General features: G+C 50.1%; 1 protein-coding gene across 1 annotated transcript in view; it reads left to right on the top strand.

Moving 5' to 3' along the window:
* The window catches only part of TRABD2B (TraB domain containing 2B), a 245,552-nt gene that overhangs the window by 212,861 nt on the left and 6,431 nt on the right, over window positions 1-26,260 (top strand). The window contains exon 6 of the mRNA XM_056815180.1: window positions 7,112-7,400. Within this exon, the coding sequence (XP_056671158.1) occupies window positions 7,112-7,349 (238 nt within the window). The 3' untranslated portion in view covers window positions 7,350-7,400. The remainder of the gene's footprint in view (window positions 1-7,111; window positions 7,401-26,260) is intronic.

Below are 26,260 nucleotides of genomic sequence, written 5' to 3' on the forward strand. Positions count from 1 at the left end.
AGTTCAGGGACCAAAATGAGAGAATCTCCAGTGCCCCGGAGCACCTCAGCTTTGTAACTTTTCAAGTGCTCTACAAGACCAGTTATTATTATTATTATTATTATTATTATTATTATTATTATTATTATTATCATCATCATCATCATCATCATCATCATCATCATCATCATTATTGATAATACTAATTGGGGTGAGAAACCTTCCAGACTTGATTCCGTACCCCATCATTCTCCTTCTCAGAAACCACAAATACTTCTTTTGGCCTCCGTTTTCTCGCCTATAAAATGAGAAGCTTTGATTAGATGACTTCTGAGCTGCCTTTAAACTCTAGTTCTCAGTTTTGCTGGCCGCACATTCTCATTAAAGTGATTTCTAGTGGGCGGGAAGCATGTCTCGTCCTCTTGTGAGCTCTCCCAACCTGTGTCCAGTGTGCCTGACTGGCCTTAGACCCAGGGATATGGGAGAAAGGGACCAGCCATGACCCCTTTGTCCTGGAGCCTTTCTAGTCCCACTGGCCAGCCTGTCTGGTTGGAGCAGAGGGTCTCTGTTGTGGTAGAAAAGAATAGGGCAAATGGGACAACTTGGACCAAATCTAGCAGCCAGAAGGGAAACTATGGTAGGGTGGCCTTTCCCCGAGTTACTCTTCTTTTAAGCTACAATGGTTCCTTCAACATCTGGAGGGCTGAGGCCCCAAGAAGTATGAGATTTGCCTTTATTGAATCCCAGACTGGAAACTGAGAGGTCCAGCGAGGCTGAGGAGGTGGAGGCCCACAGTTCTTCCTTGGAGGCCTATAGGATAGGAGAAGGGTCAAACAGACAAGCCCGTGGGGAGCAATGTGACAGCAAAGGGAAGGACGGACTACAAAAAGCAGACACGAGAACTCAGGGGCCATAGCAATCTGGGGCCATCTATCATAGAGCCAAACAGCCTTACGTATGTGGATGGCCTCAGGATAGTGATCATGATGATGACCCTGAATCAAGAAAAGGAGATTTGATGCAATAAATCAGGAAGAGAAGATACAGGCATGCTATTAGCAAAAGTATTGACAGCAACGCGGGGGGGGGGGGGGGGGAAGCAGAAACAGAAACAAATACGTTATGTTTCCTGGTAAGACAGAGTTGACAAGAATCCCAAGGAGAAACAGTCTCATCTCCAACACTCAGCTTTCCTGTTGCTCCCTAGAACAATTACAATCAGAAGGCGTCTTCAATAGCTCTCAGGAAACAATCATTAGAACACAGAACATGGGGTGTATGCAGAACTTAGAAGAGTTCTAAACCGTTTAAGACCTTCAAGTCATTCAAACGCAATAATAATTGTAAAAAGAACAGGGCACAGTGTTTGGCTCCTGTAAGGTTCTCTGCCGGTGCTTATTTGTTTCTCTTTCCCCTCCACAGTCCCTCAGTAAGCTTTTATTAAGCCCCAACTATGTTCTAGGCACAGTGATAAGAGCCGGGGCAGCTGCCTTGAGCCAGCTCAGTTTCTAAGGGAGGCAACAAGCACACACATATATATACACAAATAAGCTACATGTCAGATAAACAGGAAATAATTAAGGGCGGGAAGGCACTAGAATGAAGAGGGGTTGGGAAAGGCTTCCTGTAGAAGATGGGATTGTCGTCAAACAGAAGGAAGAAAATTTCAGAGGAGTCCAGAAAGATATTTCTGAAATAATGGAAAAGCTATGTTCATGTAGATGACGTGGAACCAACATGAAGAAAACTAGAAAGAGATTCCTGAGAGGGACTTAGACAGAAGGACCCAAACTTCTTGTAATTCTCCATTCTTTAAAATTCATTCATTTGAATATTTAAAAAAAGAAAGGAATGAGGCCAAACAAGTAAACCTCCCTCATCCCTGGGAGCTGGAAAAATTGTGTGGGAAGGAGCTAGCCATTGAGGCCCAGAAAGCAAGAGCTAGGTGCCAGCAAAGAACAGTAGGAAGAAGTCTGGATTTGGCATCTAAGGTCAAGATTTGAATCTTTTCTCCCTCCCACCCTAAAATCACCTATTTTAAGCTCCCTCCCAACTCTGACATTCCCTGTTCTAAGACCCCTCTAAGCTCCCTCCCAGTCTTGGCATTCCATGTTCTAAACTCCCTCCCAGCTCTAACATTCCCTATCCCAGCATTGGTGAACCTTTTCAGAGTTCAAGTGCCCAGAGGGCACATTCAAGTTGTCTGTGAGCCCCCATTACTGGAGAGAGTTGAAGGAGAAAATGTGTGTGCTTTGTGCAGCTGGACAGAGGAGCAGGGCATGCAAAAAAATGTCCTTGGGCACTGGGAAGAGGCGCTGCTCCCCGAGTGCTAGCTCCGCAGGCATGCCACATCTTCACCAGCACTGCCTTATCCAGTGTGCCCTCCCAGTTCCAACTTTCCCTGTCCTATGGGCCCTCCCATCTCTGACATTCACTATCCTATGGGCCCTTTGAGTTCTAATAATCCCCATCCTGTGGACCTTTCCAGTGCCAGCATTCCCTATCCTCTGGGCCCTCCCAGCGTTAACATTCCCTGTCCTCTGGGCCCTCCCAACACCAGTCCAGGAGCAGCGGTCCCATATTCCTGGGTTGGGACTAGGGCTTTCCAGAGGAACAGCTGGCAGAGAGCTGGGTTAAGCAGTGCTGCCCATCCTAATGAACACCACATTCCCAGGATGTCTAGGGCCAAATTTCGAGGTCATGGACTCTGTAGGATTGAGTATGGGAGCATGACCCAGCAGGCCTAGCTTGGGACAGTGACTCAGAGGTATCTCTCTCTCCTTCCTTGTTGGCTGACCCTGGGCTTGCCAAGGGGTTGGGAGAAGCCAGATCTTGGAGGGGACCATACAGGGACTCCCTAAAGAAGCAAAGCTGGTAACAAAGTATCTGAGAAAGGAGCAATGAGCTGGGGTGGTGGGGCATGAGGCAGTCCCTCCCCTCGAGGAGCTTAACTCCTAAAGGAGGAAGACAACCCAGAGATGAGAGCTGAAAGGGAGTGGGGTGGGAAGAAGTGCCCTACATGGAACCCATGGAAGAGGAGGCTGGGGGAGTCAAGAGTAGAGCTTGGAGAACATTTTCCTTTTAAAAAAATGGAGGTTTTAAGAGGAACTGGCCAATTAGAGGAAGGGGCCACAGGTCCAGAGAGTACTTCCAGTGTGAGAAATCCAGAGATAGAGTGAACTTCTAGGGTGAAGGTGCTTCATAGTAACAGTAGAGAAAGTCTAGAGAGCCAGAAGAAGAGCCTGGAGAGAAATGAAAACTAATGAACATGTCTGGAATTATTGGAGGCAGCTGGTGGCGCAGCAAATAGAGTCTTGGACCTCCGGGTCAGGAAAGCTTGAGTTCTAATCCCACCTCATCTGTGTGTCCTTGAGCAAGTCATTTAACGTCTGTCTGCCTCAGTTTCCTCATCTGTAAAATGGGGGTAAAAATAGTCCCTACCCCTCAGAGCTGTTGTGAAGCTCAAAGGAGATAATTTTTGTAAACATCCCTTCGCCCTGTACCTGACCTAGAGTGGGAACCATATAAATGCTTATTCCCTTTCCCCGTCCCTGTTGTAATTCATACCTCTTCTCCTTCATCTCATTCCATGTTGACTCTGTCTTTCCCCTGCCAATCCAGTGGGCTGACTGCACACACAGACAGCTGCCTGGGACATGCCTCCCACATCGGCAGCTAAACATTTCTCGTCAGCCAGAACAAAGCCGATTCTTTTCTCTGACGTCCTTCAGGGTTCCCCACGTCCAGTGCCTCCCTGCCCTGCTCTCAAAGCAAGTTTTTGTGACCTTCAGGCCTAAGGAGCCTGAGCGTTCTAGCATTCAATGACCCTCAACCACATCTTTTACCCCCCCCCCCACTGAAAGCCCCACCCGTGTTCAGGCGTATGTGGCCTTGGCTTGGAGCATCCTGTTGGGTTCTTTGTAGAACGTCTCCACTTTCTCATCCTCAGCAACAGATGTTGGCATGGAAACTAGTTACCTTCATGGTGGTCCTTCCAGCTTATGTTCATCCTGAACGCTGCAATATGAGATGACCAAGTGTCCCATGAAACGATGTTTCTTGTTGCCTTTGGACGCACAATAAAACCAACGCCGCCAACGCTCCATTGGCCTCTCCAATGAGAACCTGTAAGCTCTCCTTCCTCCCCAGCTGAAACTTCCTCCTGCCTTCTGGTTTCATTTGTAGTGGGAGTGCCAAGGCCAGCCGGATGTGGGTCCTCAAGCAGTGTGTCCACATTTGGTTACTGAAGATGGCCATTCATTCATGGAAGCAGGAACTAATTTCCTGTTTATAAACTTTTTGGTGCAATGGGTCAAGCACTAGACCTGGAGACTCATTGTTGTGAGTTCAAATCTGGCCTCAGACACTTCCTGGGCAAGTCACTTTACCCTGTTTGCCTCAATTCACTCATCTGTAAAATGAGGATAATTATAGTACCTACCTCCCAGACATTTCCTAGCTATGTGACTCTGGGCAAGTCACTTAACCCTGTTTGCCTCAGTTTCCTCATCTGTAAAATGAGGATAGCAACAGGACCTACCTCCCAGACACTAGCTGTGTGACTCTGGGCAAGTTACTTTACCCTTTTTGCCTCAATTCCCTCATCTTTAAAATGAGGATAACCTACTTCCCAGACATTTAGTAGCTGTGGGTCATTGGGCAAATCACTTTACCTTGTTTGCCTCAGTTTTCTCATCTATAAAATGAGCTGGAAAAGGAAATGGCAAACCACACCAGGATCTTTGCCAAGATGGCCCCAAGTGGGATCACAAAGAGACAGACAGGACTGAAAAACAAATGAACAATAACGAAAAGCCCCTTTATGAGTTTGAATCCCCTGCCCCCCCCCCCAATGCTGCCATTGTCCCAATGGAAGCAGGATGGGCCCAGGCAGGATAGAGAGACATTTTGTACAGTTCTCTGGTTGCATAGATTGCCAAAGTCCAAAGTCAAAGGCTTCATGGCCAAGAGACCCGTGATGAAGCTCTTCCTCTCCTCCCCCCCCCTCTTCCCCTCTCTCCCTCTTTCTCTCTCTCTCTCTCTCCCTTCCTCCCTGTCTCTGTCTCTGTCTCTCTCTCCGTCACTGTCTCTCTCTTCTCTCCCTCCTCTCTGTCTCTCCTCTTCTCTACCTCTCCTCTCTGTCTTCTCTCTCTCTCTCTCTCTCTCTCTCTCTCTCTCTCCTCTCCTCTCTCTCTCTCTCTCTCTCTCTCTCTCCTCCATCTCTGTCTCTCTCCTCCCTCTCTCCCTCTCTGTCTCTTTCTTTCTCTCTCCCTCTCTGTCTCTCCTCTACCTCTCTCTGTCTCTCTGTCTCTGTTTCTTTCTCTCTCTCTCTCTCCCCCTCTCTCTCTCTGTCTCTCTCTTTCTCTCTCTCTCTCTCTCTCTCTCTCTCTCTCTCTCTCTGTCTCTCCCTCGTCTCTCTCTCTGTCTCTCCTTCTCTGTCTCTCTTCTCTACCTCTCTCTCTCTCTCTCCCTCTCTGCCTCTCCTCTTCTCTACCTCTCTTTGTCTCTGTCTCTGTCTCTGTCTCTGTCTCTCTCTTTCTCTCTCTCTCTCTCTCCTCTCTCTCTCTCTCTCTCTCTCTCTCTCTCTCTGTCTCTCTCTCTCTCTCTGTCTCTCTCTCTGTCTCTGTCTCCTCTCTCTGTCTCTCTGTCTCTCTCCCTGTCTCTCTCTCTCTCCTTCTCTGTCTCTCTTCTCTACCTCTCTTTGTCTCTCTCTCCCTCTCTGTTCTCTCCTCTTCTCTGTCTCTCTCTCCCTCTCTGTCTCTCTGTCTCTGTCTCTCTCTGTCTCTCTCCTAGTCCATAATCTATGACAAGGTCTGGAACTATGCCAACAGGGTAGGGCCCGCCAGAGTTGGCAAGGTGTGTGCACAGCCTCCCAAAGTCCTGGGTAACATCCTGGCCCAGGCGAGGTGTCAGGGGAGGAAGTGAGGGAAGTAATAAAATAATAATTACTATAATTTAAAAATAGATGAGCCTTTGTGGTTGAGACAACATTTAATAGGGGAAAAACAGCCTTCCACAGGGCAGTAATGGGCCTCAGATTGTGGGTTTAATCCTTGATTGAGGTACAGCGATTTAATTTGCTCCCCCATCCCGGACGAAGCCCCGACTGGCCATAAGAGCCTTCGAGCTGGCTCCAGAGTAAACGCTGGGCCTGACCTCAGAGCCCTGACCCTGGTCACAGATTGACCTCCGACCCTGGCTCCAGTCTTAGCCCTCACTCTGGACCCAGATGCTCCCTTCAACCCTGGCCTCAGCCTAACCCCTAACTGGCCACAGAATGATCCCTGACCCCGGTCCCAGCAGGACTAGAACTTGGTCCCCAGGGAGCCCTGGGCCTGGTCTCTGCCTGAGCCACGGTCCTGGGCCCCTTCTGGTCTTCACCGCGCCAGGCTAAGCCGTGGACTTGGTGGTTCCCTGAGAGGATGTCAGGGAACCGTCTGTCGCCACCTGCTCTGAGACGCGGTGGGGCTCGCTGGATGACAGGACGCAGGAGTGCCTCAGGCCGCGTCAGCCCCTCTTTCCCAGGCGCTGCCAAGATAGCAGCGTCCTGGCGAGGGGGAGGTGGATGGCCCGGACCCTGCTGTTTGTCCGAGCAGGGCTGGGGGCTGTCCGGCCAAGCCTGCCCTGCCCCAGGCTCGCCTCCATCTGCTCTGTCCCCTTCATGGGCAGAAGGAAGGCTGCCCACTGGCCCTCCCCCAAAACCCTCTCCTCAATGCCCGGCCTTCAAGGCTCTCCAGTCTGGGTCCCTCCTGACCCTGCCACCCTTCTCCCCTCCCCACAGCTCTGAAGCTTCCTAGAATGTCCTCTCCCAACTCCACTATGGCTGTCAGCATTGAAATTGGACCCATCCTTCAAGGCCCCGTTCAGATGCCCTCTCTGCCGAGAAGTCTTCTCGGGCTCCAAGACTTTCTCCCCGTAGCCCTTTCCCTGAGAAGCTTCTGGGCTTCTTGGCAGCTCCGGACTGCGGGGGGCGTTCTTGAACCCCAGCCCCCATGATCCTGCGCCTCAGCTCTCTGGCGGACGGGGGAGCCCTGATGGTAGGCGTGGGACAGCCAGACGAGGCCAGCAGCCCCCACCCCCTCCCCTCCGCCAAGCCCTCCCTTCCAATGACCCCAGTGTCGGCTCTTTTCAGTTCCAGCCCCCGGAGTTCCCAGCCCCCTTCTCCGGATCCTGTGGTGACCCCGGCTCCCACGGTGCCACGGATGGAGCACCAGCCCGGCCTCCTCCCCGGCCTCCACGCCTCCCGGGCCAGGGGACGAGGAGGAGGAGGACGACGACGACCTGCTGTCACCCCACCTGCTGCTCTCCGACAGCCTCAGCCAGCTGGAGGAGTTCGGGCGACAAAAGAAATGGCGGCGGAAGCATCATAAAGAGCATCGGCCGAGGCAGTTCAATGACCTGTGGGTGCGGATCGAGGACAGGTGAGTCCCAGAGGCTGACTCGTTGTACCACTAATGGGCCGGGAGGCTTGGGGCGGTGGGTGTAGACTAAGAGAACCTACAGACGAGGAAACTGAGGCCCAGAGACACAGCATGGCCTAATGCAAACCCTGATGGTCTGGCGGCCAGGAGCCTGCTCTTCCCCGCCCATCCCCAGGCCCCGCAGACCTTGATCTGCACAGATAGATACCAGCACAGCCCAGACCTGATCATCTCCTGCTTCATTTGAGGCGGCCCGAGTCGCCGGAAGCCCCCCTCGCCCTCTCGCGGGGCCGGCCAAGCTGGCCGACTGGCTGTTCCTCAAACTTCACCTGCTGCCTCCTCCTCCCTCTGCTTTGTAGAGGCTGTGCCCTCCCCTTGCCTCTGAGAGTCCTTCGCTTCCCTCCATGCTCAGCTCAGGCGCTGCCTCCCGTAGGACGCCGTGCCCGACTCTCCAGCTCATCAGCGCTTCTTCTTCTTCCAAATATCTGGCATTTACTCATCTCTAGAAATGGGACTCTTCTCCCTTCTGCCCTGCCTCTACTCCTTGGGGGGCAGAGATGGGGGTTCTCTATCCCCAACGTAGGAGACACCTTGTTGCCACTGAATTCTCCCAACCCCCTAATTATATAAAAATGGGGGGACCCGAGGTCAGGAGAATGGAAATGCGTCTACTTCGAGTCCCAGCTGACTTTGATCTACATTATTGATTCAGATTGATTCACAGCCCGGGACATTTACTCTAGAAGGCACTTAAGGAAAGATTTTTCTGAAGTAAATAAATAAAAGGAAGGAAGGAAGGAAGGAAGGAAGGAAGGAAGGAAGGAAGGAAGGAAGGAAGGAAGGAAGGAAGGAAGGAAGGAAGGAAGGAAGGAAGAAGGAAGGAAGAAGGAAGGAAGGAAGGAAGGAAGGAAGGAAGGAAGGAAGGAAGGAAGGAAGGAAGGAAAGGAAGAAGGAAGGAAGGAAGGAAGGAAGGAAGGAAGGAAGGAAGGAAGGAAGGAAGGAAGGAAGGGAGGGAGGAGGGAGGAGGAAAGGGAAGGAGAAGGAAGGAAGGAAGGAAGGAAGAAGGAAGGAAGGAAGGAAGGAAGGATGGAAGGAAGGAAGGAGAAGGAAGGAAGGAAGGAAGGAAGGAAGGAAGGAAGTCGAAGGAAGAAGGAAGGAAGGAAGGAAGGAGAGAGACAAAGAGATAGACAGAGCCAGAGAGAGAGAAGGGAGAGAGAGAAGAGAGACACAGAAACAGAGAAAGGGAGAAAGGAAAGGAGGGAGGGAGAAGGAAGGAAGGAAGAAGTTGAGGCTTTTATGGGGCAGATTCCAATTAATTGGGAAGTCTGTTAATGCTGACTATGTCGGGAACAACTGGGTGACTCAGTGGATAGAGAGCCATGGGAGGTCCTGGGTTCAAAGCTGGTCTCAGACACTTCCTATCTGTGTGACCTTGGGGTAAGTCACTTAACCCCCATTGCCTAGCTCTTCTGCCTTAGAGCCAATACATAGTCTGGATTCTAACATGGAAGTAAGGGTTTAAAAGAAAAAAAAAAGTTGAAGCCTGAAGGATGCCAGATGCTCCCAGCATTCTGAGCATCCATTTCCTGTGATGTATTTGATTGGTGGTCACCCTGGGAAGCCCTGTCTGGCTCCCAGGGGCAGTCCCATTAGATATGGCTGCTTTTCCCCAGAAAGAAGGCCCCTGGATTCAGGTCTCGGTGAAGGCTGGCTTGGAGTGGAGGCTGCTTTTAGGCAGGCCCAGAAATAACGCTGTTATCGTGTTGGCAGGCAGCAGAGCTGGGGGTCAGGGCGGCCTGGGGGTGATGACAGCTGTCGGGGCTGTCCTTCAGCCAAAAGCTCGCCCTGCTCTAGAAGGTCTGCAGAACTTCCCGCAGACAGACATGCTGCCCGGGAGCCTGGGATGCTTTTCCTCTTGGGCCAGAGCTCGAGGATGTGGGACCTCCCCAAGCCCTTTGGGCTGGGCCGCTGAAATCCAGAGCCCAGACGGGCTCTCTCCGGGCCAGGGGCACATGCTGGTGGATCCCCGCCTTGCTTCCTCGGGGCCCTCCGTCCCCAGCAGCCAGGAGAGGGGAGAGAGACGCGAGGAGCTCTTCTTTCTGTCCCAGCCCCAGCTCTCCGCTGGAGACCCCGACTGCTAGAGAGACACCGAGCTCGGCGTTCAGTGACTCCCTCGGAGAACTCGTGCAGACCTTCGAGGGGAATGACCAGGCCGAAGTGCCCGTCCCTGGTCACTTGCGGGCTAGAGAAAGGGGGCTGAGAGCCCAGATCTGCGGATGCCCAGCCAGGGATCGCCCGTCAGCCGGCACGGCTCCTCTCCCAAAACGTTGTGGCGATTTGAAGTCAGGTGGCTTGCGTTCAGATCCTGCCCCTGCGCTCTATGATTCGAGTGACCCCTAGAGAAGTCATTTTACTCTCGTGGGCCATTTCTTCGTCTGTAAGAGGACTAGCTGACCTCAGAGGGGACAGTTCAGCCAGGTCCCTGGGACTCCAGCTTCTCTCCGGTGCCTGACATTCCACCATTAGAGGCAAAGGGCATCGGGAAGGGAGAGGCCTGGTCCAACCTTAGCCCGATGCTCAGGGCCAGGCTGCACGGAGGCGACTCCTCCATCCTCGTGGGATGAATGGAGAAGGGAGCCAATCCCAAGGCTGCCTCCCCACCCCCGCGCCGAGGGCCTCTCTCTTCCCACCAGCCTCTGTCCCCACCCGGAGAAGGTGGAGAAGAGCCAGCAGTCTGTGGGCCTGATTGAGGAGCTGAGGACGAGTCTGAGCCCCGGGAGGAAGCAGGCGGCGTCGTGCCCTCCACAAAGGTCTCCGAGGGCCAGAAGGCCAAAGCCAAGGCAGGCCCGCTCAGCCGGCCCGTACACCCCGGGCCAGCCCATGCCCTCTCTGGGCCTCAGTTTCCCCACCTGTAGAATGGGGATGGGGACTGCTGCCTTGCTTGCCCCCCTGGACCGTTGGGTGTCTCTTCCATGAGTCCATAGACTGGGCTTTGCTGAGCGCCTGGGCCTGGGCCAAGACGAAGCATGAGCCCCCCTGACCGTAGCCAGTGGGCGCCCAGATCAATTGAGGGGCGAGACACACACATGCGCTAGAGGGTAAGTGGAGGCTCACTACTTTCAGTGCTGCCCAGCCTACAATTGGACGGCTCGGGTTATTGGCAGCACAGACCTCCCAGTGTTAGTGTATAAATGCTTGTGGAGGGGACGTCACCCCAAATCCTAAACTGGGTGCTAAGAGACATGTGAGGCGGGGAGATCCCCATCGGGACAGGCCAGATCTGGAGCTTCAGAGTGGGGTGAAGGCACTGCCAGGATCAGGAAAGTGACAGAGGAGGAAGAGAACGGGAGTTGGGGGGTCATCGGTGCCTCGGTTTCCCCAGGCTGGTCTGTGGATCTGGGGCTTCCCCGCACCCCCAAAGGGTGCTCTCTCAGCCAGGACCCTGGGATGATGGGAGATCCTGGGGGAAAGGCGGGCGCCCAGACGAGAGAAGGGAGCGCGTCCTCCCCACCTCGTGCCTCCCCTCTCCCTCCGCCCTCCCCGTCGTCCTCTCTGGGACTCTCTCTTTCTTGGCCTCCTTTCATTCTCTGCCCACACACGGAAGGCCCACACAAGCTCAGAGGCAGCCACTGGGCTGAGGGAAGGAGCGGTGACGCGGGACCGAATTAGTCACAGCCCCACCAGCAGTCCCTCCACAGAGCGAGACCCAAGTTACTCGGCTCAGCCCAGGTCTCTCCCAGGCTGCCGAGGAGTCTGCACCCGACGGGGGAGAAGGCGGCGCCTCAGCCCCCCTTCACCCTTCACACACATGGACTCTGGTCTGGAGGGAGTGAGGCTTCCATCCTGGGAGGGGGCTCACTAAACTGTGGGCAACTTGGGATTGATGTGTGCAGAGTCCTGGGGCTGGAACCTGAGTTCAAATGCGACCTGGGCAAGCCGCTCCATTTTGTTTGCCTCAGTTTCCTCAACTGTAAAACGGAGCGAACAATAAGAGCCTCAGAGCTGGAAGGGCCTCAGCTGAACAAGAATCCTCTCCGCAGCCTCTCCTTGACAAGTGGTGGAGATCTCCAGTGAGGGGGCCAATCCCTGCATTGTTCAATGCCCATCTTTTCTCGAGGAAGGAAGTGAGTCTCGGGGGGTAGAAAGGGCTCCAGGCAGGAGGTGGAATGGCCTCTGAGGAGTGGACTTCTCTCTCATGGATGAGCGGGACTTTGTGGCCTCTGAGAACCAACCTCTCCAATTCTGCAGTTCTGTGACCCTGCAGAGGGAGGACTCCAAGGGTCCCCAGGACAGAAATGGCAGAACTCTGCCTCTCCTTGTACCAGTGCTCTCTCCTTGCCTCAGAGCAAGCTGTACCTACCCTTTGGGGGCTCCCCGATGGCCCCTCCAGCACCCTGGGAACTCTCCTGAGGGACTTGGCTTGCCTTTGGGGTTAGTACATAATTGCCCCTCTTATTGGCTGTTCTTAGACTGGCAGAGTCTTATGTGCACAGGGGGGGAGAGGGCCAGCTAGGAGAAGACGTGTCCTTCCTGATTCCCCTCAATCACTCCCTCTTCCCTGGCCCTCTATTCCTGGATTCCTGTCCGAGCAATAAAGTCTACTTACAGCTCAGCCACAGAAGGGAGGATGGAGATAAGTGGGGCTTAGAGCAAGGAATGCCAGAGATAAGAGGGCCCTTAGAACTTGGAATGCTAGAGGTGGGAGGGAATATCTCTAGAACAGGGAATGTCACAGCTAGGAGGAGCCTTAGAAAAGAGAATGTCAGAGATGGAAGGAGCTTAGAACATGAAATGTCAGAGCTGGGAGGGAGCTTAGAAAGCACGGAATGTCAGAGATGGGAAGGAGCTTAGAACATGGCATGTTGGAGATGAGAAGGAGCTTAGAAGAGGGAATGTTGGAAGTAGAAGGAGCTAGAACAGGGAATGTCAGAGATGGAAGGAGCTTAGAACATGGCATGTTGGAGATGAGAAGGAGCTTAGAAGAGGGAATGTTGGAGGTAGAAGGAGCTTAGAACTTGGCATGTTGGGAGATGGAAGGGGCTTAGAACGGGAATGTTAGAGGTAGAAGAAGCTTAGAACAGGGAATGTCAGAGATGGAAGGAGTTTAGAACATGAAATGTCAGAGCTGGGAGGGAGCTTAGAAAGCAAGGAATGTCAGAGATGGAAGGAGCTGTAGGACATGGCATGTTGGAGATGAGAAGGAGCTTAGAAGAGGGAATGTTGGAAGTAGAAGGAGCTTAGAACAGGGAATGTCAGAGATGGGAAGGAGCTTAGAACATGGCATGTTGGAGATGAGAAGGAGCTTAGAAGAGGGAATGTCAGAGATGGAAGGAGCTTAGAACATGGCATGTGGAGATGGAAGGGGCTTAGAACAGGGAATGTTAGAGGTAGAAGAAGCTTAGAACAGGGAATGTCAGAGATGGAAGGAGCTTAGAACATGAAATGTCAGAGCTGGGAGGGAGCTTAGAAAGCAAGGAATGTCAGAGATGGAAGGAGCTTAGGACATGGCATGTTGGAGATGAGAAGGAGCTTAGAAGAGGGAATGTTGGAAGTAGAAGGAGCTTAGAACAGGGAATGTCAGAGATGGAAGGAGCTTAGAACATGGCATGTTGGAGATGAGAAGGAGCTTAGAAGAGGGAATGTTGGAGGTAGAAGGAGCTTAGAACATGGCATGTTGGAGATGGAAGGGGCTTAAAAGAGGGAATGTTGGAGGTAGAAGGAGCTTAGAACATGGCATGTTGGAGATGGAAGGGGCTTAGAACAGGGAATGTTAGAGGTAGAAGAAGCTTAGAACAGGGAATGTCAGAGATGGAAGGAGCTTAGAACATGAAATGTCAGAGCTGGGAGGGAGCTTAGAGCAAGGAATGTCAGAGATGGGAAAGAACTTAGAACATAGCATGTTGGAGGTAGAAGGAGCTCAGAACAGGGAATGTTGAAGGTGGGAGGGAGTTTAGAATAGAGAATGTCAGAGATGGAAGGGAGCTTAGAACATGGAATATTGGAGGTAGAAGGAACTTACAACAGGCAATGTCAGAACTAAGAGGGGCTTTTGAATACGGAATGCCAAAACTACGAGGAGCCATAGAAAAGAGAACATGGCCAGAGAAAATCATTGTGTATCGATTAAGTACCTGTTGTGAATCTGTGGTAGATACTGTTGTGGACACACAGTGGCTAGTACCACTAAGGCCTGCCTTCCAGCAGCTTGGTAGTAGGCTAGAGATGGGAAGGACAAGCGCCCAGCTAATCAGGGAAGGAGTTCAAGGAGAGAAGGGCAAGGAGGGAGCTAGACTCCCTGGGCTAACAGGACTTCCAGTCACCTGGTGACCAAGGTAAGGACGGCCCCTGATCTGGGCCCTCAGAAATGAGCTTAAGTCAGAAATGAGCTTAAGTAATTGAGATCAGATAGAAGTTGGAAGAAAAATATATAAACCTGGAAGTCAAGGAGTCCTGAGTTCAAATTCTGACATAGACCTTTGCCACTGCACTGATCTGAAAGTTTCTTTCTCATCCATAAAATGGGGCTACTGGAGCTTCCATGACCAACCTTAGGGCTGCTCCTCAGGGAAAACAAGACCAGTCAGAGGTATGAACCTCTCAAAGTCTACCTCTAGGCAAGAGCTAGGATGCTAACACAGGAAAGCCACACTTGTCCCAAGGCTTTCTGATGACTTCTGGGGACTGCTAGACTCTCAGCCCCCTCAGGACAGGAGCCGGGTCCAATCTGGCTAAACACAGGGCTGCAAGCAGCGAATCATGGCTTTGGAAGTCTTCATGCTCTTCCTCAACCCCCTTCCTGAATGTGTATTTTACTTTGTAGAACGTTCATAGACTCTGATCTCTCTTGGCAGAATGTAAACTCCTCGAGGGCAGGGACATTCCTTTCTTCACTTTCTGCAGCAAGTGCTCACTACTAAGTAACTAATAAAAAACTCACCTCCCTTGACAGTCTTTATCTTGTTTGATCCTTGCTGCAGCTCCAGAAAGTGGGTGCTGCTACCTTTATTGAAAAAAACAAACCCTCACCTTCCATCTTAGAGTTGATATTGCATATTGGTCCCAAGGCAGAAGAGTGATAAGGGCTAGGCACTGGGGTTAAGTGACTTGACTAGGGTCATACAGCTAAGAAGTGTCTGAGGAGGGATTCAAACTCTCAAGTCCAGCAGACCCAGGATGCTATCACTGACCCATCTAGCTGGTTAATGAAACTGAAATTGAAACACAGCAGATGCCCCAGGGGCAGCGGGCCCATGAACCCTGCCCTCAAGTGGCTTACCATCTAAGCAGAGAACCAAGCCAGCACAACTACAAATAAGTCAGATCTCAGGGAGAGAGTCATCAGGGCAAAAGAGGGACCCATGTTTGAAGAGGAGAGGTGCTCCCTGCTTTCCTGCTCTCCCTCTCTTTCTCTCTCTCTCTCTCTCTCTCTCTCTCTTCTCTCTCTCTCTCTCGGTCTCTGTCTCTCTGTCTCTCTCTGTGTCTCTTTCTCTCTCTCTCTGTCTCTGTCTCTTTCTCTTTCTGTCTCTGACTATGTCTCTCTCTGTCTCTCTCTCTGTCTCTGTCTCTGTCTCTTTCTCTCTCCCTCCTTCCCTCCTTCTCTCTCTCTGTCTCTGTCTCTCTTTCTTTGTCTCTCTCTGTCTCTGTCTCTGTCTCTGTCTCTCTGTCTCTGTCTCTCTCTCTGTCTCTGTCTCTCTGTCTCTGTCTCTCTCTCTGTCTCTGTCTTTCTCTCTGTCTCTCCCTCTCTCTCTCTCTCTGTCTCTCTGTCTCTGTCTCTCTCTCTCTCTCTCTCTCTCTCTCTTCTCTCTCTCTCTCTCTCTCTCTCTCTCTCTCTCTCTCTCTCTCTCTCTCTCTCTCTCTCTCTCTCTCTGATGTTTCCACCACTACCACTACCCCCTGCCCCAAACTGGAGCCTGCACCCTCTGGAGGGGTGAAGGAGGCAGAACCTGGTACCTCAGTGGCCCTCCAGATAGCTCATTCCATCTGTAGGCGAGCGAGGAGCAGCTTCTCTCATGGGCAGCTGGGAAACAGTTAAGCTTCAGCCTGCCTCCCCCAGGCCCCAAGAGCTGGGCGGGGGGCCAGGAAGGAATTTTTATGTCGGTTTTTCTCTGGTGTGTTTTTTTTCTTTTCTGTTCATTAACCAGTGTGAAAGAAAATGAAATTGTATATTTAAGGGCAGCCCAGTGGTTACAGAGGAACGGAGGGTCACCGCAGGATCCTGGGAGCCTGGCAGGGACCGGCAGGGGCTGGGAGAGGGAAGGGAACCACCCTTCCCTACCAGATTTGGAGGTGTGATTCTGCCTCATCTGGGCCGCTTCCAGTAGGAGAGCTCGGGGGAAAACAAGACCAAAGTCCGAGGTGTGAACCTCATGTGGACTGAGATCTGTTTCCTGGCCTCAGAGTGAGGCTGAACCTGGTCCCAGCCTGAGCCCTGACTCTAGTCTCATCCTGGAGGACCAAGTAATCAGAAGATACTAAGATCCATCCCATTCCCTAAAGGAATCCCTTTCTTATTCCCCTTCCTATTTAACACCTGGGGATAGCTAAGTGATACATTGCCACATCTGGAGTCAGAAAGACTTGAGTTCAAATCCAGCCTCAGACACTTCCTATCTGTGTGATCCTGGCAAGTCACTTAACTCTGTTTGCCTCAGTTTCCTCCTCTGTAAAATGAACTGGAGAAGGGAGTGGCCAACTACTCTAGCATCTTTGCCAAGAAACCCCAAATGGGGTCACAAAAGGATTGGACACGACTAAAAAATGATGAAGCAACAACAATTTAACATCTAAGGAAATGGAGGCACAGAGGGCTTTGGGACTTTTCTAAGGTTGTGTCACCCAACAAACAAGCATTTATGAAGCCTCAACAGAGTTCCAGGCACCGCAGAAACAAAGAGCTCTTGGCTTCAAAGAGCAGACGCTCCAACGGGGGACGGGAGAGAGGTCCAGGGCCTTCCCATCACTCCGAGGCTCAGGAAGAGCTCAGAGTTCCCACACAGTGAACAGATGGGAGGAGGAGAGAGAAGGCAGTCACTCCTCTTAATGTCTCCCAAGTGGGTGGCCCCTCTGGTGCAAATTATGTGGCAATGAGAGAAGAGAATCAGAAGCTGGTCAAAGGACCCGAGGGTACTGCAAGAGCTCAAAGCAAGACCCCAGCCAAGCAGGGATTTGGAGGCAGGCCATGAGGTGCAGCTCAGCACTCTGGGTGGGAAGGGGCAGAAAACATGGCGGATGGGAGGAATCCACTTGGGGATGGATTGGATACGAGTGAAAGTTGGAAAAATGTGCAACCTGCCCACTTCCCCAAACCCTACCGCACAGTCCCTCAGCACCTGATGGGAGTCACCTGCTCCTAGAAGGGTCCTTGCCAGGGGCATCCTCCCTCTAGAGTTCCCAGAGAAGCCCTGCGTCACGATGGCCATGATGATGTCATCACCTCTTTGATAGGTCATCAGTGCTCTGATGATGTCATCAACAGAACCGGCCCCGTCCATCTTCTCTGTAGTCTTAGTCTCCGTGTTTGTCATCACAGACAGCTCTGGGAGCTTTGGCCATCCAGCGGCCAGCTGATTTTGCAATGTAGTGAAAGTGCTATGTTGGGGAAAGGGCTCCCAGGCCCTGAAGCCAGCTTCTGTGTGCCTCCCTGGGCCTGGGAAAAACCCAAGAGGCCTGGGGACCCAGGGAGAAAGGGAGGGAGGCCAGGAAACACATGGCCCTTGTCCCTCCGGGCTCCTGGGGGAAGGCCGCAGCCTTACCGGGCCCCAGCTCGAAGCTTTCACTCCCAGATGTTCTCCTGCAGGCTCCTGGAGCTCTGGTCCAGATGCCTCCTTCCCTACTTAATTGCCTCTCCCTAAAGGAGGAGGGCGACGGCTCGTCTCCAACTGCTCAAAGGAAAGTGGCCTCTTCTTAGAGTGGGGAATTCTGAGGTCCCTGGGCTGGATCTTCTCTTCTCTTTCTAATAATAGCTCACATGTGGGTAGAATTTAGAATTATAGGATGTCAGAGGAGAATAAAGCCCTTTGAAAAAGGAACGAGGAATGTCTGGGCTGGGGATAGACCTTAGGACGGGGAATGTCAGAGCTGGGAGAGACCTTAGCATGGAGAATGTTCAAGCTGAGAAGGGCCTTAGAACAGGGAATGGCAGAGCTGGGAGGGGCCTTAGACAGGAGCATTAGAGAGGAGAAGGGTCTTACAGCAGAAAATGGTAGAATTGGAAGAAATTTTAAACAGAGAGGGGCAGAGCACAGGGGGACCTAAAATTCTGTTTCCAGCTTTGGTAAGAATAGAAGAAAAGATAAATGTTCTCTCTCTCTCTCTCTCTCTCTCTCTCTCTCTCTCTCTCTCTCTCTCTCTCTCTCTCTCTCTCTCTCTCTCTCTCTCTCTTTCTGCTTCTCTCTCCCTTCCTCTCTCTCCAGCTCTCTATCTCTCTCCATCTCTCTCTGCTTCTCTCTCCCTTCCTCTCTCTCCAGCTCTCTATCTCTCTCCATCTCTCTCTGCTTCTCTCTCCCTTCCTCTCTCTCCAGCTCTCTATCTCTCTCCATCTCTCTCTGCTTCTCTCTCCCTTCCTCTCTCTCCAGCTCTCTATCTCTCTCCATCTCTCTCTGCTTCTCTCTCCCTTCCTCTCTCTCCAGCTCTCTATCTCTCTCCATCTCTCTCTGCTTCTCTCTCCCTTCCTCTCTCTCCAGCTCTCTATCTCTCTCCATCTCTCCATCTCTCTCTGCTTCTCTCTCCCTTCCTCTCTCTCTCCATTTCTCTCTCTTTTCTCTCCCTCCCTTCTCTCCATCTCTCTCTCTTTCTGCTTGTCTCTCTCCCTTCCTCTCTATCTCTCTCTTTCCTCTCCCTCCCTCACTCTCCATCTACTCTCTTTCCTCTCCCTCCCTCTCTCCATCTCTCCTTCTCCCTTCTTCTCTCTCTCCATCTCTCTCTTTTCTTTCCCTCCCCTTTTCTCCATCTCTCTCTTTCTGCTTGTCTCTTTCCCTTCCTCTCTCTCTTTCTCTCTCTTTTCTCTCCCTCCCTCGCTCTCCATCTACTCTCTTTCCTCTCCCTCCCTCTCTCCATCTCTCTCTGCTTCTCCCTTCCTCTCTCTCTCCATCTCTCTCTTTTCTTTCCCTCCCCTTTTCTCCATCTCTCTCTCTTTCTGCTTGTCTCTCTCCCTTCCTCTCTCTCTCCATCTCTCTTTTCTCTCCCTCCCTTCTCTCCATCTCTCTCTCTTTCTGCTTGTCTCTTTCCCTTCCTCTCTCTCTTTCTCTCTCTTTTCTCTCCCTCCCTCACTCTCCATCTACTCTCTTTCCTCCCCCTCCCTCTCTCCATCTCTCTCTGCTTCTCCCTTCCTCTCTCTCTCCATCTCTCTCTCTTTCTGCTTGTCTCTCTCCCTTCCTCTCTCTCTCCATCTCTCTCTCTCTCTCAGAAAGAAATCATGTAGGTAGTATTAATGGGTTTGGCCTAGTGAAGTAGTTGAGTCAAATTTGGGGAGGAGAAATTGAAGGAAATTGGAAGGAGAACAAACTCAAGGTTGGTCCAGAACCTACTTCTGAGCTATAAAGGAAATAAGGTCGAGGACAATTAAGGAGAACAGAAATGGACTGAGGAGTTGTTCAGTCGTGTCCAATTCTTTGTGACCCTATTTGGGTTTTTCTTGGCAAAGATACTGGAGTGGTTTGCCATTTCCTTCCTTCTCCAGCTCATTTTATAGATGAGGAAACTGAGGCAAACAGATTTAAGTACTGTCCAGGATCACACAGCTAGTATGTGTCAGGCAATCTCACAAAGATGAGTTTTCCTGACGCCAGGCCTGGTGCTCGATCCACTGTACCACCCAGCTGCCCTGGATTGAAGAGGAATATGGGAAACTATGGCGTGAAATTCACATAGGTAAACTCAAGAAGGGGAATGTAGATAGCAAAACAAGCCAAAGTCAGCAAGAAAAGGTAAATGGAATAAATGGAGAATTATGTAAAATGATAGAGTGGGTTGAGGTTGGAAGAAATTAGTTTTAAAAAGTTTTGACTTCGAAAAACCAATTGACTCTCAAAAGTTTTAGCTTGAAGCTGAGATACAAAAACTTACAATTAGTTTCAAGAAACAAGGCTGAGACAAGTCCAGTGACTTCTCTTTGTCTCAAACTGAAGCTACAGAAACTCAAATGAGAAGTCCCCAGTGTCCCATCAAAGGAGAAAGCATTGAAAAGCAGTGCTAGTTGGTGCTTCACTGCTTGGGGTACTGAGGCAGCTATATGTCAATTAATAACAAGCCATTTATTAAGTGTTCACTTCATATCTGGCTCTGTGCCGAGGTGCTTGTCTCTCTCCCCACAGTAGAAAGAAAGGCAAAACCAATAGTTGCCTTCGGGGAGCTCATGTTCAAATGGGGAGAGCAACATGTAAATAATTAGATATAAACAGCAAACCTCCAGAATAGATGGAAGTGAGCAGCTAGCCAAGAAGGTGGCGTCTGACATTGAGATTTGGATTTCTGGATCATATGGAAGGTTGACAGGTTCCTGGCCAGAGACGGAGCATCCCTAACAAAGTCTGATCAGAATGTTTTTGTCAGACGTCTTGCAAAGCGGATCAAGAGGGCTTCAAACTAAAAAGGGCAGGGGAGGGGGAAAACTGCCTCTGTCTTCTCAAGTTAGATAGTAGTAGTGGTAGTCTCTCGGTGACTGAGAATGACGATTGTCTTTGTGCATTATCATCTGTTGATGTACCCTCATGTGGCTTTGGAGTCCAAAGGCTGAGGCGCACAGTCTGTGGCACATGGGGCCTGGGATGCCCGTTGTTATGGGAGGTGCAGGTGTGGTCTGGTGTCGGCGTTCACGCGCAGCGGCAAGATGTTGGCATCGCTCATCTTCAAAGGTGGTGGCGGCATGGTGAATGTGGGCTCGCTAGCTGCTTCTGACAGAGGCAGCGCGTTCTAGTTGCTTTGGTGTCATGCCAGCCCACTTCAAGCTGGACTTTAGCTGATCCTTGAATCTTTTCTTTGGTCGGCCTTGTTTCCTGAGTCCAGCAGAAAGTACTCATCAAGAAGAAAGGAGAATAACTGGGATGACCACAAATTTACAGAAGATAAAATCCAAGCGAGGAGCCATTCATCAAATTAATGACCTCAAGTGCCTATTTACTAATGCCCAAAGTTTAGGCAACACATGAGAGGAACTTGAAGTCCTAACACAAGGGGACACATTTGGGATGAGACCCATTCCTGGACAGTGGTTCTGCTTGGGTATTCCGGGAAGTGGTCGCCATCTATGTTAAGGTGGCACCAGAGGGGGGAAGCATGACAGTATGTTGGTAAAGGTCAAAGGATGGAAAAACTGATGATTGAGTCACTGAAGTCCCATTGGACTCTGCCCTCGTCCAAGCTCATCTGGAGGACTGTATTCAGTTCTAGACACAATGGAAGGACGTCAATCAAGTGGAGAAGGTCCAGAGGAAGGGAACCTGGAGTCTATGGCACATAAAGATCAGTTGATAGAACTAGACCCATTTAACCTGGTAAAGGGAAGACTTTGGTGGGGATGAAGGCTGAAGGAGGAGAAGGGGATGCATGATTACTGCATTTGAGGATTTGAAGGACTACCTTGTCAAAGATACTCTACTTGTTCCATTTGTCCCCAGAGACAGCACCAGGGACAATAAGTAGAAGTTGAGTAGAGGTGAATTTGTAAATGAATGTCAGGAAAAACTTCCCAACAATTGTTCAATTATTTTTCAGTCATGTCTGTCAGACTCTTCATAAGCCTATTTGGGATTTTCTTGGCAAAGATACTTGAGTGGTTGCCATTTCCTTCTCCAGCTCATTTTACAGATAGGGAAACTGAGGCAAATAGGGTTAAGTGACTTCCCCCGGGTCACACAGCTAGGTAGTGTCTGAGACCAGATTGGAACTCCAGAAGATGAACATCTCCGACTTCAGGGTCAACACTTTATCCACTGTGCCACCTAGTCGCCCCTCCCAATGATTCCAGTGATCTCAAAGTGGACCACCTCAGGAAGCTGAAGGCCTTTAAGCGGAGGGTAGACAGCCACTTACTGGATATGCTATAGTAGGATCCTTTCACATACCTGTCACATACATACACACATATGTTCATGGGTGTCTACATAAATATGTTTATTGTTCAGTCATTTTAGTCATGCCCACTTTTGAGGTTTTCTTGGCAAAGCTACTGGAGTGGTTTGCCACTTCCTTCACGAGTATAGATAAGTATGTTTATAACGCATACCTAAACACACGTATGTACATGTGTGCATGTGAGAATCCAAGGAAGATCGGGGAGAAAAAGGTGTCCTGTGGAACTCTGGGCAAGTGACTTCATCTCTGTCCTATCTGGGAGAACATTCTCTATCCCCCAAGGTCCTTGTGAGGTAATACCTGACACAATATGTGTAAAATGCTTATTGTTGTTAAAAATCCTGGGATGTTGGATTCGGAGCTAGGAAATCTCTAAAGAAATCATTTATTCCAACCTCCTCATTTTACAGAAGGGGAAACTGAGGCCAGCGGGGGATGAAATGATTAGCTATGGTCAGGCAAGTAGGTGAAATAAATGGGATGCCACCCTGAGCCCTCTGACTCCACATGTTGCCTTGAGCGGCCACAATCATGGCGGCGTCCATCACTAGAGGCTTTAGGACAGAGGCCGGATGGGTCCTCCGGTGGCATGTTCCAGGAAGGATGCGCACTCAGGTAGAGGCTGGCCGTGCCGCCGTCCCAGGCCTCTCCTCCTCAGAGATTATGATTTCAAAGCGCCGAGCCCAGATCGGAGGCCTGATCTTCCCAGGAAAACCCGTGCCAAGGACATATTTCCGTGCAGGGGATGACTTCAGACTGGGCTCAGACCACCCACAGCCTCCCTCCCACCACCCAGCGAGGCCGTTCACTTCTCTCGAGCCATGGCGCGTCTCCACTGTCTGTCTAGAAAGCGTTCCCTCCCTCTGATCTGGTGCTCATCCTCTCCCTCGGCCATTCACGCGAGCGTGCGCGCTTGCTCACAGGCGTGCACACACGCACGCACACACATACACACCAACACATTCTCCTGGAGAGGATGACACGCTGTTTCTCTTCCTGGCAAGCTGATTCCAATCAGGCGGAAGGCATGGCTGGGGCCAGATCAGAGAGGAGTCACACATCTTTAACTCATTAGATGGGGAGGGGGAGCCCTCCGAGGAGAGACTTCAAAGGGCCCGGGGGCCAAGGCGCTATCATTCGGCCACTGTCCATGGGGGTCTGGGGCCCCGATGGAGCCCACGTGAGCCGGGAGCCCCAACGGGTCTCCTTAAAGCTCCGAGGCCTGGGCTTGGAGCGTGTCCAGGTTCTGCTATGGATTGGAACAACTGCGCGAGCCTGACGAGAGTCAGAGAACACGGAGCAGGGGATGTCAGGGCTGGGCTGGCTCCAGGATCCGTCCTCCCTCTGAGCCTCAGTTTATTCGTCTTGGCCATGGGCAGGATAGTCACTGCCCTCCTGAACAGAGCTGTGGCGAGGAGAGAATGCCGTGCCAGTGAATCAGGCGGCCCGTCTTCATCTTTACTAAGCACTGCCAGGGTGCCCGGTTCTGGCTTCCCGTCCCCAGGGAGCCAAGTAAATACCCAAGATGACTTCAGGGTGGGGGCAAGTAGGGATGGGTCAGGAAAGGCCTCCTGGAGCAGGGAGCTCGGCCCTTCCCTGCCAACCTCCTGGTGCTGCAGAGATGAGGCTGTTTCTAAAATCTAAAGATCATATATTGGAAGCTAGAAGAACTCTAAAGGGATCATTTATTCCAATCCCCTCATTTTACAGAGGGGGGAAACTGAGGCCTAGAGGGATGAAGCGATTGCCTAAAGTCGCATAAATAGGTACATTAGGAATCGAACCCAGGCCCTCTGACTCCAAAGATGATGTCCTTTTTACTGTACTGTTTTTACCTCAAAAGAAAACAGTCTTAGAGCAATCAACAGTGAATGAATTGTGCATTGAATCAAACTAGAGATGGTGGGATGGCCATCCTGACCCCCAAATCCAGCCCTAGACTTTCTTCTACGCTCCAGTCCCTTATCACCTCCTGCCTTTTGGACATCGCAGACTGGATGTCCTTTAGCCATCTCAAACTCAGGATGTCTAAAAGAAGACGTTCTCTTCCCCCTGAAACCATGCTTTCTTCTGGATTTTCCCATCACCATCAAGGGCACCACCATTTTCTTCCCAGTCCCCCCAACCCGTCATCATGTCATCTCCTCCCCATGGCTCACTGATTACCAAATCCTGCTTTTCATTTTATACCATCTCTTGTATATAAATAGATGTATATACATACATACATATATGTGAGTCTGTGTGTGTATCTATTTATCTTCTTTTCTCCACTCAAACTACCGCCATATTGTAAGTCTTCATCACCTCTTGCTGGACTATTTTGATAGCCTTCTCCTTACTTCGTCTCCCTTTCCTCTAACCCCTCCTCCACTCAGTTAGCAAAGGATTTTTAAAAATTCTTATTTTGTGTCCTAGAAACAACTCTAAGACAGAAGGGTAAAGGTTAGGCAAACAGGGTTAAGTGACTTGCCCAGGGTCACACAGCTAGGCAGAATCTGAAGCCAGATGTGAACCCCATCTTCTCCAACTCATTTTATAGATGAGAAAGCTGAGGCAAACATGGTTAAAGGACTTGCCCAGGGTCATACAACTAGTAAATGTCCAAAGCTGGATTTGAATTCAGGAAGATTCTTTCTGATGCTAGGACTGGTGTGCTAATCAGTGAACCACCCAGAAACTGCAGAATTGTAATGATTTACATAGATTTAGCCCCTTGTAGTTTTAAGGTATATTATATCCATTACTCCATATAACCCCTTCCTTATAAATCCTGTGACTAGGGAGCAAAAGAAAATATTATTTCTATTAAAAAATGAACGAACATAAAGGGAAACATAGAGGTGACACAAGTCCCCATCATGAGTAAATAGCAGAACGGGACTTGAACTCAAGCCTTCTGACTCCACATCAAGAATTCTTTCCACAATATCATTGATTAATTGGTTGGTTGATCAGTTGGATGGATAGTTTGTTAGGATAATTGTAGATAGATGGATGGATGATCAGCTGGTGGGTTGCTTCATTAGGTGGTTGGATGGATGGATGGATGATATGTTGGCTGGTTGATCTCTTGTTTAGTGGTGTGAAGAGTGAATCAAACTGTCTATCAATCAGCAACTTTTAATTTAATCAGTCAAAAACTTAAGTACCCCTACTTAGTACCTTACCACTCACTAAGTATGAGAGTTCACAAGTCACTTGCTAGAGTGGGTGACAATTGCAGAGGCCACTGTCCTCCCCACCCCCAGCAGTGCTGGGCAAATTGAAAGACTGATTGGTAACCATAAAGTGGGGGCGTGACAGGAAGTGACATCGAGAAAACTGCTTTTAAAAGTCCAGCTTGAGAATTCAGTGGCTCTCTCTGCATTGGTCTGCCAGCCTGAAGGAGGAGACTCTTTCCTTGGATCCTGCATAGTTTTAGCCTCGTGGGCACTGAAGGTTCTTGGTTGATTCTTCAGGGTCTCCTGGCGTTTTGGATTTTAGCTTCCTCATTAGGACTTTAGATTCTGGGGAGATTCTCTTTCAGATTCACATTTGCGGGCTGGAGACATTAGGATTAAACTTAGGGTATTTTGTAGGTAGGCAGCACTTTCTGTCTCTTGATCTGCATTTTTCACCTTCACTCTTTCCACCTCTTTGTAAATAAGCTGCTAAAGGTCATTTTGACTTAAGCTGTAATATTTTTAAATTGGCGACCACAATATTACTTTAGAATTCCCATATTAAGCATAAAACCTACATTTAAATTCTTATAGTAGGATGATTGGTTGATTGGTTGGTTGGTTGGTTAGTTGGTTAGTTGGATGGAGAGTATGTCATATAATAGCTGTAGAGAGTTGATTGGTTGGAAGGAGAATAGCCTTCATTGATAGGTTGGTCGGTTTATTGGTTGGATGGATAGATTGTTAGGATAGTTGAGGCTAGTTGGTTAGTTGATTGATTTGTTGGTTGGATAGATGGATAGATGGATGATATATTGGTTGGTTGGTTTGTGAGATAATTGATTGCTTGTTTAATAGGATGGTTGATTGATTAGTTGGTTGGTTTATTGGATGGATAGTGTGTTAGGATAGTTGAGGATAGTTGATTGGTTGGATGGATAGTGTGTTAGGATAGTTGAGGATAGTTGATTGGTTGGATGGATAGTGTGTTAGGATAGTTGAGGATAGTTGATTGGTTGGATGGAGTACCTCCTGGCTGGATAGTTGTTGGAGGAATAGATGATATATTGACTTGTTAGTTCATGAGATAGTTGATCTCTTGTTTGGTAGGATTATTGATTGGTTGGCTTGTTGATTAAATGGATAGTTTCTTGGTTATCTTTTCAGTTAGTTGGCCAGATGATTAACTGGATGACTTTTTGGTTTGTTGTTTAGATGAAAAGTTATTTGGCTAGAATTTTAGTTAGTTGGTCAGGTGATTGGTTGGTTGGTTGGTTGTTTAGATGAATGAATGGATGGATGGATGGATGGATGGGAGGGATAGATGGTTGGATGAATGGACAAATGGTTTTGTTTGTATGGTTGTAGGATTGATTAGAAGAGTAGTTGGGTGGCTGGTTTGAAGGTTGGATGTTTAAATAATTGCTTCTTTAGTTGCACAGTTGGTTGTTTTAGAGGCAGCATGCAGTGAAAAGCCTGATAGAGCCAAGATCATGAGAGATGTGAGCTTCAATCCCAGCTGTGTAACTCTGTTCATAGGCAATGAAGTGGCCCGTGGATAGAGTGCTGGGTCTGGAATCCAGAACACTTATCTTCCTAAGTTGTATCGGTCAAATAAGATGCAAA

Source organism: Monodelphis domestica, chromosome 2 (assembly GCF_027887165.1).
Source record: "Monodelphis domestica isolate mMonDom1 chromosome 2, mMonDom1.pri, whole genome shotgun sequence".
NCBI classification, from domain to species: domain Eukaryota; kingdom Metazoa; phylum Chordata; class Mammalia; order Didelphimorphia; family Didelphidae; genus Monodelphis; species Monodelphis domestica.